At 29.1% G+C, this 13,731-nt stretch overlaps 2 protein-coding genes and 1 pseudogene across 2 annotated transcripts; all 3 read left to right on the top strand.

Annotated features, from left to right (window-relative positions):
* The first annotated feature begins 1,569 nt into the window (after positions 1–1,569).
* On the top strand, positions 1,570–2,922 carry LOC113387898 (multiple inositol polyphosphate phosphatase 1-like). Its single transcript, XM_026625286.1, has 6 exons — positions 1,570–1,704; positions 1,779–1,904; positions 2,057–2,210; positions 2,375–2,475; positions 2,613–2,722; positions 2,790–2,922. Exons 1-6 carry the CDS (start codon positions 1,630–1,632, stop codon positions 2,920–2,922), a joined length of 699 nt encoding a protein of 232 aa, XP_026481071.1. The 5' UTR covers positions 1,570–1,629.
* Positions 2,923–5,041: 2,119 nt separating this feature from the next.
* Positions 5,042–12,457, top strand: LOC113387794 (26S proteasome non-ATPase regulatory subunit 4-like). Its single transcript, XM_026625169.1, has 2 exons — positions 5,042–5,181; positions 11,340–12,457. The coding sequence occupies exon 2, from the start codon at positions 11,357–11,359 to the stop codon at positions 12,440–12,442; it is 1,086 nt and encodes a 361-aa protein (XP_026480954.1). The 5' UTR covers positions 5,042–5,181; positions 11,340–11,356; the 3' UTR covers positions 12,443–12,457.
* Positions 5,044–7,431, top strand: LOC113387897 (annotated as a pseudogene).
* Positions 12,458–13,731: the final 1,274 nt, after the last annotated feature.

Below are 13,731 nucleotides of genomic sequence, written 5' to 3'. Positions count from 1 at the left end.
TGTGCCGTTTACATTGCATTTATTAAATGCATGAAATTTGTTAAATTGCAACTTCGGTGTGAAATTTGGTGGCATCTAGACTTCAATATACGAAACATCTCTGCTATTTTCAGAACTGAAGTTTTTGCTTCTTCTGACGTTTGACAGATAAGCAACATGTGCCCAACAACAATTTAAAAACGCACGATGAATATAATTATTTTTATTTGTTTATCCATTATAATTCCATTTACCTGGTGCAACAATAACTGTAATGATGTTAAAAATGAAAATTTTCATTTCATTTAGCTACTAAAACACCATATAGATTTGTTGAAAATAAAAATGTTTCCAAATTGACATTTCCAGGTATGTACTCCAATGTCATTACTTTTCGATTAAAATAAAATAAAATTATCTAATAGGATGTACACCACGACAAATTGGGATGGTCATTAGACATGGAACTAGAAATCCCGGTGGGAAATACATCAGAGCTTTAGATCGCTTGACTCAAATTCAACAAAAGTTTCTGGAGAATCTTTCGAAATGTAAGAATCAGAATTTAACACATACATTTTCAATTTATCAATTATGTATTAAATATAACAGAAAGGTAAAGTTCTTATAATGTATGTGTGTATGTACATTTATTTTATTGAAATTTAAGTGCACTAGTTCTGTAGCAAGCAATTGAACTTACAGTTTTCTTACTTTTGTTTGTGTTTCATTATATTACATGCATTAACAATAATGTATTAGTTTGTGTATTTACAATATATTAATTTTATTAGTTGCTCAATGACACTTTAGACAATGACTGAAATTTATCAATAACCATCAATAAAGCCAAATGATTTACCTTTAACCATTTAATTTTTGCTTCAAATTAAATCTTAAAATTATTTTATTCACATTTATATCAGTAGGAAGTTATGAAATTTATCATAGATAGGTGGGAAAAAATTATTTTATGTTTTATAATCTAAAGTAAAGCTCAGTATTTTACAAAAAAATAAACATAATTTATTTTTGACTCATGATTAGTTTAAAAGCTGATTTATAAGCCACTTATTCTTATGGTTTTGCTTTATCATTATTAGTGAATATTTTAGTTGCTAGTTAAATTGCATTAGTTTTTTACAAAGATGTATGAGGACTTGCACTGTAACAGTGTGACATAATCTCTTTGTGATTTATCATTGCCTTTTTCAATTTTTTCATTAACTTTCATTAATTATTGATCAAAAATTTTCTCATTATCAGCAATCTTTCATTCAATTTTTTTTCTGATCTTGCTCTCTTTTCCAAATGGATAATTTTGTTCATACGAAACCATGTAATATCTCTATAATATATATATATATATAATATATATATATATATATATATATGTGTGTGTATATATATATATGTATGTATGTATATATGATCTGAATGTGTTCAAGGGTAAATTATTATAGTTAACAGTTATTGATACTTATATTCATAGTAATTCTTCATGCAGTTTTTTTTATTCAAATAAGATAAGAGTCCTACATTTTTAGCAACATTATGTTTCGAAAATTCAAAGAATCTCCAGCAATGGAAAGCACCTAGTGATTTACTAGGAAATGAAAAATTTCTTACAAAAGAGGGCAAAAAGAGTTAATGGAACTATCTAATAGAATGCGACAGCGACTTCCTGAACTATTTCCTGCATCATTTTCAAATTCATCATATATGGTAATTACCTACAATTGCTATTACCACATATATTCATTAATTTCACATCTAATTTTATATTAAATTTTTTGCAGTTTAAATATACTAAAAGTCAAAGAACAGAACAAAGTGCGCAATGGTTTGCTAAAGGCATCTTTGGATTATTTAACAGCAGTCAAGTATGGTATCCCAGCCCTTTATCCAAAGATCCCATATTAAGGGTAATTACTATTTTGTTTTTATATATATATATATATATATATATATATATATATATTGTATTATTTATAAATTAAATTTAAGTCAATAAATCAAAGATTATTTAAATTCATTTATGTTTTGCATATTTGTTTTAGACTTCGTCTTTTTCTAGTTTTACAAATGCTGTAATAAATGGAAATTCGATATTGACAAAAATCCAGAAAGTGTGAAAGAAAGAAATAAATTTGAAAAAAGTGATCTTGTGAAGAATTTAATAAGAACCGTTACTGAGAGACTTGGTTTGCCAGTAAATTATTTAGAGTTTGGTAAGTATTTCAATAAATACTTATATAATCAAATATATTTCAATAAATTTGGTCTTTATTGATCATTGCTTACTCCTTTTTTACAAAAAAATCTTTAGTTTTCTGGTTTTTATATACATCTATTTAATTTGTTCATTAAAATACTTTAATGTATTCTTGTATAGAAGATATTTTCTACATGTACTCCTATTGCGCCTTTGAAACTGCTTGGAATGATGACAGAAAAGGTGCTTGGTGTTCAGTATTCACAATTTCTGAATTCGAGGTATATTTTATATCTACAAGAATCAAATTATAAATTTTACATTGAAAGCTTAAATTAGAAAATTCAACATTTCAATCATATTATGTTCTCATGTTATTTCTGATTTTTATATTACCTTCTACATAACTTTTTAATAGGTTTTGGAATATGCAGAAGATTTGGAATATTATTGGATTGATGGATACGGTTTCAACTTAACGCATGAACAAGCTTGTGTTATGATAAGAGATATGCTTCATTTATTTGAGTAAGATTATATTCTACAATCCATATTAAGAATCAATTATCTATTGTCTTTATTTATATTATTGTAGTGTTGGAATACCGCAATCAGTTTTTTATTTCACGCATTCTGGAACAATACTAAAATTAATTGCTCACTTGGGTTTGTATAAAGATGCCGAACATTTAACCCATGAAATAAACCTGATAGACAATGGAGAGTAAGCAAGATCGATGCATTTGGATCCAATATAGGTTTTGTTAAATATAGGTAATGTTTGTTTCAATAAATTAGTAACATCTTCAAATATTTTTTTATTCATGCAGAAGAAGCTCAATTCAATTAAAAGATAATTGAATAAAAAGAAAACATTTTAAATTAACAATGTATGTTATTTATTAGTTTTATGCATAGGTAAGGTTTTATGAATTATTATCATACTAGTCTGAAATTTCTATACTTGAATAATTTTTTTTATATTTCAGTGTGATAACTCTAAAAATCCTTACATACTCCTGTTACATCAAGAACAGCCAATGAAGATTCCTGAATGTTCATCTAACAATTTCTTATGTCCATTAGATAAGTTCATTGAAATTCAGAGAACAAATCAAGATTTTTGTGATTTTGCTGATATGTGCAGTATAACAACCAAAAGTTGTGCTTATATATTAAATGGTTACTTGAAAAATGTATAAATGTTTTTCATAAAGAATAGTAGGATGATACTTTTGTATATGAACAAACCAACTTTTTTATATAAACAACCAACAGTATAATATTAAACTGTTATACTGCTACTCAAAAATGTTATAAATGTTTTTCAGATAATGTATAATGTAGAGATTTTTTTTGTATGTGATCGTGTATATATATTTATGAAATAATACATACAAAATAGAATTATTACTTCATATTATATATTTTTGAATATATACATGTTTTATGTTGACCTATAAATGGCATAAAATATTAGCCAGGGGCCACTTCATTTGACGACCTCCAATAACATGAAGATGCAAATGATAAACTGATTGAGCCCCATCTTTCCCATTGTTTATAACAACTCGAAAACCGTTCGGCGCTTTTTTCTTGCCAAGAATCCTGCTTGTAACATTAGATGACCAAATAACTGAGAAATCAAAAATATACAAAATAATTATATATATGCACATATTTATCATAATTCAATGCTTGAATTAAATAAAATAAGTTTATCAATAATTCTATTAAAATATAATGCATTTTATAGAGAATTTATTTAGAATTCATTTAGAATTTATTTAATAAAAAAATGGTACGCAACAATTAAGTTTCTAATTGCTCATTTACAGCAATATCACCTTATTGATTCTAAATCTAATTATTATAAAAAAATCATAATATAAATGTAATTGTATAAAAGTATCCACAATGAATATTCGTATAGCTATTAACTCTACATGTATGTTAGACGTCAAAATAATCTCTCAGGTTTGTAAATTGCGATCTTACGGTAATCAAATGGTAGTTATCGCCCCAGAATTGGGAGACTTACCAAGAGAGACAATAATCCTTATTTAGCTATATTAGCTTTCCCGGCGTGAGTGTATAATCTACACTGTATATTGCAACATACAACAGACTAAAGTGCAATTCATAAACATATCTTATTACTTGAATTTAAGAAAAGAGCAAAATTTATTGTTTGATAGATTTAGAAATAATAAATTTAAATCACGAGTGTAATTTAGATAAAGAGTAATCTTAATGTAAAAAATTACAAATTTATTTAGAATTCAATTTTTGCCTTACAATTAATTATACAGTATTTAAATATTAACTTGAAGCATATTATAGCATAAAAAGTAATTAAAAAAGCTAATAGTTTCTGGAAAATAATTTCATAAATACTTATGTTTAAAAATAATTTTATTATAGAACTAATTAATTGTATTGTAAATATTATTTTAAATGTTGAAATTCTTATGCAAATATTCTATTAATAGAGATTTGTTTTCGTGCATTTTGTATGAAAATATTAAATCGTAAATTAATTTAAGAAATACTTTAATATGGTTTATATAAAACGAAGTATGTTAAACGAACAAACGAAAACAGTCTTTGGATTTGGTTAGAAAATGCGTTTCAAAATATGCATTTGCGCCAATCCGTCCATTGTTTCTAAATTATTTTTATTAAATCACAATGAAAAAATAATCATGAAATAGCCAATAACTTTAAATTATCAAGTTTTTCTATAATAAAATCGTAATTTAAAATCAGCGAACACAATGCGATGTGATACAAACTTGACCATCTGAAGTTACGACATGACAAGGCAAGTTATACGATTAGTAAAGTAACAAACACAAGCGTTCTCATGGAGAACTCAAAAGCATAGTTGAATCGGTGTCAGTTTAGTTGAACAATAAACAATTATTAGCAAGCAGTTTTCGTCGAATTTTGGATAAATTTTATGCACTTTAATTCATACAAAGCAGGTAAATAAATATATCTTGTAAAAAAATAGTAGTTAATTTTTTCTAATTTAATCAAAAGTGTAAACTCATTCTAACCTCTACATCATCTGGTCCGCCATGTTCCAGTTTCGCAATCTTTCGTTTGGGAATAATTAGAAAATGTACGGGTGCTTGAGGATTAACATCATTAAAGCCATACATAACTTGTCCTCGTATATAATATCAGCTTTAATTTCTTTCGATAATATTTTATCAAATATTGTCGAAGTCCCTGGTGCATAATTGGTTTTCTGAGCTTTTTTCACTTCATCTTGTGCGTTCATTGTTTTTTCGAGTGTTTTATCAATAGCAGTACTACATCGTTTGTAAACAAAAGAATTTAATGAATTCACTTGAGAGATTATTTTTAATTTTCGCATAAACATTTTTAACAATATTTTATTTCGAAGTGCAAATGTATTATTGCTCTATCGTACTGTGATGACAGATAGCGCTACGATAGGACGTAAGTGAATTTTTACAAATAACAATATTTGATATGATACGTCTTTTGTATTTAAAATGTGATCTGATTTTTTATTCTTAAACGTGTTACTTTTATGTTAGAGGCAAATTATTTTAGTGTCTCTTTTGCTCAGATAATTCTGTAACTGCAAAATTGATATGAAGTAACAAACTTTTGGCAATGTTGATGATACACTAATTCCTGATTATGAATTGACTTAACAAGTTGTTCGATTTGAAATTATATATATATATATATATATATATATATATATATATATATATATATATATATATATATATATATATATATATGATTATAAGTGAAAATGATTATGAACCTTTGCACATTCTTACTGGTCAATTACATGTAATTATGAAAAATATTTTTATATTAATGAGCTCTCAGCATAATGAAACTATGAAGGTTATAGCTGAAATTATACATTCTTGATTGGCAGGACAGAAAATGTTTAATAATCCATTTGGAAGAAATACACAGAACTCTGTACGAACGTGCAATGAAGTGCGAGAGCAAAAATTTAATCATGAGAATCATGTCACACATACATCAAAGGAACAGGAATTGGTTGAAAATGATGTTGCCAAAATGTTTTATGATTACTCATTAAGATTGCAAATAGAACCTGATATGAATTTACTCAAGAGACAAACTCATATAGAGTTCCTTGCAAACTCTCTGAGCTATTTATCAACAAGCTATGAATGTCTCGACTCGAGTCGGCCCTGGTTAGTGTTCTGGATATTGAATGCAGCAACATTGCTTGGACATAAATTTTCACTGGATCTACAAAACCGTGTAGTTTTGTTTCTTGAGAAATGCAGAGATCCAAAAGGAGGATTTTGTGGAGGTCCATATCAGATGCCGCATTTAGCTTCTACTTACGCTGCAGTGAATGCCTTGGTTTTAATAGGTACACCACAGGCCTATGAAACAATAGATCGAACAAGTCTTCATAACTTCTTATTAACTGTTAGGGAATGTAATGGTGGTTTTTGTCTCCATGAAAATGGGGAATTGGATATTAGGGGGGCATATTGTGCAATTGCAGTAGCAAAATTGTCTGGAATTGAGGATCCAAAACTATTTGAAAACACTGCAAACTGGATTGCTAGTTGTCAGACCTATGAAGGAGGCTTTGCTAGTTCACCTGGCAATGAGGCACATGGTGGCTATTCATTTGTGGGGCTGCAGGTCTTGCTCTTCTAAATAACTCGAGCACATGCAATCTTCAAAATTTACTTCGTTGGACTGTGAATCGACAAATGAGGCTTGAAGGTGGCTTCCAAGGCCGAACTAATAAACTAGTGGATGGGTGCTATTCTTTTTGGCAAGGTGCAACTGTTCCAATAATTCAATCTTTGATCTTACAAAATCAAAGTAGTGAAAACATATTGGAAAATTTTGAAAGTATTGATACAATTCAAAATAGTTTATTGGCAAAAGAAATTTTATTTGATCATAGTTGTTTACAAGAATATATTTTAATGGCTTGCCAAAGTCCTCGAGGGGGATTGATAGATAAACCTGGCAAACCAAGAGACTTTTATCATACATGTTACACGCTAAGTGGCTTATCAATTGCACAACATATATCAAGTGACTCTACATATTGTATAGATGGAATTGAAAGTCTATTAACTAGAACTCATTTGCTGCATAATTTGCCACCTGAAAATGTTAAAAGAGCTGTTGATTATTTTAAATCCAAAAATTTTGAGGAAGTGAATATAGATAAATTTTAAAATCTTTATTATTATATACTTATATTATATATATATATATATATATATATATATATATATGTTTTAATAAATTTTAATAAATTTTTACTTTGAATATTACCCTGATATTTTTAGTTATGGCTTCTATTGATTCCAGATTAAGTTATATATAATCGTATCTTATGTGATCTGTACTAAATACCAGACAATGTTAACTTTTGCTATTACAGAATATAATATATAAGGTGCCTATAACATCATACTAACTAATTAGCATATTCTCTAGTTCATACCATCAAGGTTGTTTTGATATCTTTTTAATTTTTGGGTGATTGAATATTATTTTATTATAGATAAACCAATAATTATATGTTTTATGACTAAATTTACTTTTGTTTATATTCCATTTAACATAAAAGTTCATATTTTATTTGTTGTGTTGATTCATATGGCAAGTTTACAGTTTCAAGCAAAATGCATAATTGTTCTTTCGAGATACCTGATATTCTGTTCTTTGCATATGGTTGATACTGTGGATAAAAAACTTCTCATGGGGATAAGTAAAAAGATTTTGAGACCTTTGTTTTATCAAGTGCTAACCATAACTTTAATTTTTACGTTTTTGAGGAAAAGAATTAATGAATTGAAAGTCATTATATTTCTATTGTCAACGTGTTCAGAAAACCGCAGTTCTTCAGGAAATATGTAAAAAGTGTTTATTTGGTAAGCGTAAAATTTGGCACATACAAACAATCTATTCATTTTTTTGTGTAGATAGTACATTACACATACAAACAATCTATTCATTTTTTTGTGTAGATAGTACATTACGAATAGTTCAGTTTCATTAAAAAAAAAGAATTTTTATACATACTTTACTATTAAAAATTAAGTTTTGTTCAAACCGATTTACAGAAAAATATAGATTCTATATAAATCTAAAGATGTGTACACAGCCCAAAAATTAGCACTTACAACTAACTTGTCAACACAATGAATTTTTTATACTTTTTTATATGAAATATAAAAAAAAAGATTATTTTTTTGACAAAAATGTAAAAAGTTAAGTAATTTCTGCAACGACTTGTACCAGTGTCCGAGGCTCATCTGAGATGAGATGAATTTGAAAAAATTCGTAGAAAAATAAATTTACATAAAGCTGTGAAATAATTGAACAGAAAAACATTTTTCTTTCTTAACAAAATTATATAATTACTAATTAACAATATTAACCATAACTACTGCATAGTATTCGGTTTTTAAATTAAGATAAAAACAATGGAATATTTCATCAAGCAATGGTAGTAATGTTATTAAGTCCTTTTTCTTTTCTGCTGATACATGTAGTGAAATTTTTGAGATCTTTTGTAAGCACACATTACCACGTCTACCCTTACGAGAAAAATTTATAGAGATCAAAGATTTTTTGTATTCAATCACCCAATATTTTTCCCCACCCATTGTACAGGTTTCCTCAAAAAGATTCTCGTAATAAAAGTGGAAAACAAAATTAATTAAATTTTGTTGTTTTCATAGCAGACCTAAGCAGAAATTTATTTATTAGAGAGAATGCGTTCAAGTGCAAAATGCGGTTAAATACCGGTAGGTCCGATGGCCGCGCGAACGCTAAAACTATTGATTTTACAGAAAAAAACGTTATTGAATAATCAAGTCAATTCAAGTCAGCTACTTCCAGTTGGTCAGACGATTAATGTTCAATACTATAAATAACTAGAGAGATTACGCCTGAATTGAAGATATTGTCCTCCATCATGACAATGCTCGATCATACATGTTTTGATGTTTTGCAAGTTGCAAAAGGTTGGTTGAGAAATATGATGCATCCACCATATTGTCCAGACAATGCACCCTCTGGCTAACACTTATTTTGATCACTGCAGAACTCTCTTAAAGGAATTAAACTGATTTCAAATGAAGCCTGTAAAAGCACTTGATTAAGTTTCAACCAAAAACCACCACAAGTTCTCAACCGATGATCTCATGACTTTAACCAAAAAAATAGTAAAACATTGTCGATAAATTGGAACAGATTTAGTGTAAATAAATTTGCTTTCACGCTATAAAGAAATCCAGTTGAATTTCACTACAGAAATGCTTCGAACTTTTTCCTTCACCTACAAGGAACAATACTTTTTATTTGAGTTTCTTAGACTAACACAAATACATAGTAATGGCAATTAATTTGTAATTAATAAATTAATTAATATGTAAGTAATAAATTAATAATTGGAATGAAGTGTCAGCGGTTACTTTTTGATATAAAATATTTTTAAACGAAATAAAGAGAGATGTCGATCATCCGAGGAACTTTTAATTTCTTTAAAACTTGTAAGTGTGCGAAGCAAAAATTTAAAAAATCGCGGCAAGTGTTTTGCGATATAAGAATGAGTGAATGTGCGTTAAAGATATATAAATATATGAATGAATGATTCATTTGATGTTACGCCTTCCAAGAAATTAATCATACATTTTAACATCAAATTTAAACACTCAACATTGTATATATATATATATATATATATATATATATATATATGTAGCGACCTGTCAACACACATCGCATTTTAACTTGACAGATGTTCATTATTTGAAGCTCATCATAGTGTCAGCTCAAAAACAAAAAGTTCAAGTGTCAGATCAGATCTCGTTTTTGTTTGCTCAATGTTCGAAATGCCTAAATTGTAATTCTTTACTTTTTTCCTTTTTATTATAAATACTGAAATAACATCTACGTTTTTGTAAATGATCAATTTAATCACACATAGTGTTATTACTATTGTCATAATAAACAATATTCGTAGTATAAAGAACAAGAGTTTCTTTAGTGGTGACCGCGAACGTGAATTAATAGCACGCATATAGAAGGAAAGAAGGTAAGAAGATCAAGACACATTTAGAAGTAACAAAAAAATAAATTGAAGTCTCATGAATTATTAAAAAAAGAATTTTTAAAAAATAAATAATGAATATAAATGGCTCACAACCGCCATAACTCGAAGAACATTCTAATCCTACAACTGAGACTCCGACCACGCACATCCAGAACAACAACAACACGTGCTCAATAAATCCCTCATTATCCTGGAAAATGAGTCGATTATGAGCACCACGGCAGAGGACAGGGAGCACCAACAAACATCGGCAACCGCCATTCAAAAGGGCCACATATACTCAACCGCTAACTCACCAGCGAAGGGCCACATACACTCAACCGCTAACTCACCAGCGAAGGGCCACATACACTCAACCGCTAACTCACCAGCGAAGGGCCACATACACTCAACCGCTAACTCACCAGCGAAGTGTCAATATACTCAGCCGCTAACTCACCAGCGAAGGGCCACATCTACTCAACCGCTAACTCACCAGCGAAGGGCCACGTAAGCAATCAACAAACTCAACAAGCCAACACGGCATTCAAAACGGCCACGGCCACGAACAAATAAAATTTATCACACAATCTCAACCAAAAGAAATTTACAAGGAAGTTCAAGATGGCACTCAGAGATGCGAAACAATCTTTTTCATTAGGGCGGAGTGATCTGTAGCGACCTGTCAACACACATCGCATTTTAACTTGACAGATGTTCATTATTTGAAGCTCATCATAGTGTCAGCTCAAAAACAAAAAGTTCAAGTGTCAGATCAGATCTCGTTTTGTTTGCTCAATGTTCGAAATGCCTAAATTGTAATTCTTTACTTTTTTCCTTTTTATTATAAATACTGAAATAACATCTACGTTTTTGTAAATGATCAATTTAATCACACATAGTGTTATTACTATTGTCATAATAAACAATATTCGTAGTATAAAGAACAAGAGTTTCTTTATATATATACATATTGTGAATTATATTAAAAAAATTGAATATCTTGAAAAAAATTATAAATTTGATTAATATTTTTAGATTAGAAGTAATTCATCATGGTGTTGGAGAGTACTATGATTTGTGTTGACAACAGCAACTTCATGCGTAATGGTGATTTTCTACCATCAAGACTTCTTGCTCAACAAGATGCTGTAAGCTTAGTGTGCCAATCTAAAACACGCTCCAATCCTGAAAATAACGTAGGATTACTTACCTTAGCTAATGTTGAAGTTCTAGCGACTCTCACTAGTGATGTAGGCCGTGTTATGGCCAAACTGAACAAAGTTGAACCTGATGGGGATATTAATTTGGTAACTGGCATTAGAATTGCTCATTTAGCTCTGAAGCATAGACAAGGAAAAAACCATAAAATGCGCATAGTAGCTTTTGTTGGCTCACCAGTTAATGCTGATCAAGAAGATTTAGTTCGTCTTGCGAAGCGCTTAAAAAAAGAAAAAGTTAGTGTTGATATGGTTTCATTTGGAGAAGATGCTATCAATACTGAAACATTATCTGCATTCATTAATGCATTGAATGGCAAAGAAGGAGGTTCGTCTCATTTGGTAACTGTTTCTCCTGGACCACATCTTTCTGATGCTCTTGTTTCTTCACCAGTCATACAAGGTGAAGGGGGTGCTGGACCTTCAGGAGTTGGATTTGAATTTGGAGTTGATCCTAATGATGATCCAGAATTAGCTTTAGCATTGCGTGTTTCTATGGAGGAACAACGTCATCTTCAAGAAGCTGAAGCACGCAGAAATCAAGCTCCAACATCCGGAGTGCCGCCTACTGTTACCGAAGCTTCTTCTGAAGAAGCTATGCTTGAGCGTGCATTAGCTATGTCAATGCAACAACCTATGGAAGTGATAGAACAGCCAGTTCCTGACTTTACAACTATGACTGAAGAAGAGCAAATAGCTTATGCTATGCGGATGAGTGTTGAAGAACAACCTCACAATCCAAGTTTAGCTGAATCTGAAAATATGGAAGCTGATTCAGAGGATCTCGATGATCCTGCATATGTTCAAGCTATATTGGAAAGTTTACCAGGTGTTGAAGCTGATAGTGATACAGTACGCAAAGCTTTACAAGATTTAGCAAATAGAAAGAAAGATTCCGATGACAAACCAGAAGATTCTTAAATGAGTCAAAAATTACACAAATTTTACTTCAATTATATTATGATATTTAAATTTTCAGTAAAATATGATAAATAAATATGTTAAAATAATTAATTGATGTTCTTATTTTATGCCAATTATCAGATATGTATTCTGTGGAGATTTTAATAATAAGTGCAGATTTTGTTTCCATTTTCATATATAGACCTTATAAACATATGTTGACCTTATAAACTTTATATATATATATGTGTTATAGCATATATGAATATATTATATTCTAATATCGTCTAGATATCATGAGGTCTTATAATGCATATGTACCATAAGACTTTACATTACGTACATTAATAAGATTTACAATGTTTTAAAGTTACCTTATATGGTTCAAATAAATGTCCTCGGCATTTTTGACAGGACGGATCAACTGTACTTGAAAAAAAGTTTTCAAAAATATCAAAATTTTCAAAAATATCTTGATTTTCAAAGCAAAATATTTAAAATTTTCAAACAAAAATCTAATTTTTCCTTTCTAAGCTTGAAGAAATTTTAAATTACCACTAGTTTTATTTATAAAATTGAAACTTTAAGCTTTTGATTTATAAAATTGAAACCTGTTCTGTATTTAAACTATTGTATTTATATTGTATATAATTTCAATTATATTAAAAAAATACTAATATCGGTTCTAAAACCAGATAATAGTATTCACGTTTATTTATTTATGTAAGTATCGGTGAACTAAATAACTTTAATTTGATCGTCAATATAATATATGCAGCGATTAAATTTTGTCGCGGCGTCGAAGCTTACGTTATTGTTAGTCAAGACTGGGGAGTGCAACACCAATAAAAAATTTCGATACCGCTATTTCGATGTTTCCTATTTTAAAATCGGCAATTTCCGGTATTGATTATATTTAAAAAAATGTAAACTAATTGGAAAGTTTTATGTACAAATAACCTAAATATAAATGCGAAAACCTAATATAAATGAAAAATAAAAACCCAGAAATAAAAGATAATATATATATATATATACTCGTATATATATCTTCTTATATATAAAAATGGATCGCAAAATGTGTTGGTAAGCGCATAACTCAACAACGCCTGGACCAATTTGGCCAATTCTTTTTTTAAAATGTTCGTTGAAGTCCAAGGATGGTTGTTACGGCGAGAAAAAAACGAATAATTGCCGGGAAAACCCTAAAAACAGCCCTTTTATTCTTTAATCGAGTAGGCAACGCAATTTGTAAAAAAAACAATGATCTATGTCATGACATTTTGTGTAGTTTTTGATAATATAAT

Source organism: Ctenocephalides felis, unplaced genomic scaffold, assembly GCF_003426905.1.
Source record: "Ctenocephalides felis isolate EL2017-DRISC unplaced genomic scaffold, ASM342690v1 CF-g0.4_SCAFFOLD_03572, whole genome shotgun sequence".
Classification (NCBI taxonomy): Eukaryota; Metazoa; Arthropoda; class Insecta; order Siphonaptera; family Pulicidae; genus Ctenocephalides; species Ctenocephalides felis.
This window is presented reverse-complemented; position numbering and strand designations above follow the sequence as displayed.

What these genes read in the sequence shown, in the direction of transcription:
- LOC113387898 (XM_026625286.1), top strand. Translation starts at nt 1,630, where the DNA reads ATGGAACTATCTAATAGAATGCGACAGCGACTTCCTGAACTATTTCCT. An exon ending in TTTCAAATTCATCATATATG is followed by an intron (nt 1,705 to 1,778) that starts GTAATTACCTAC and finishes AATTTTTTGCAG; the next exon opens with TTTAAATATACTAAAAGTCA. An exon ending in GATATGCTTCATTTATTTGA is followed by an intron (nt 2,723 to 2,789) that starts GTAAGATTATAT and finishes ATATTATTGTAG; the next exon opens with TGTTGGAATACCGCAATCAG.
- LOC113387794 (XM_026625169.1), top strand. Translation starts at nt 11,357, where the DNA reads ATGGTGTTGGAGAGTACTATGATTTGTGTTGACAACAGCAACTTCATG.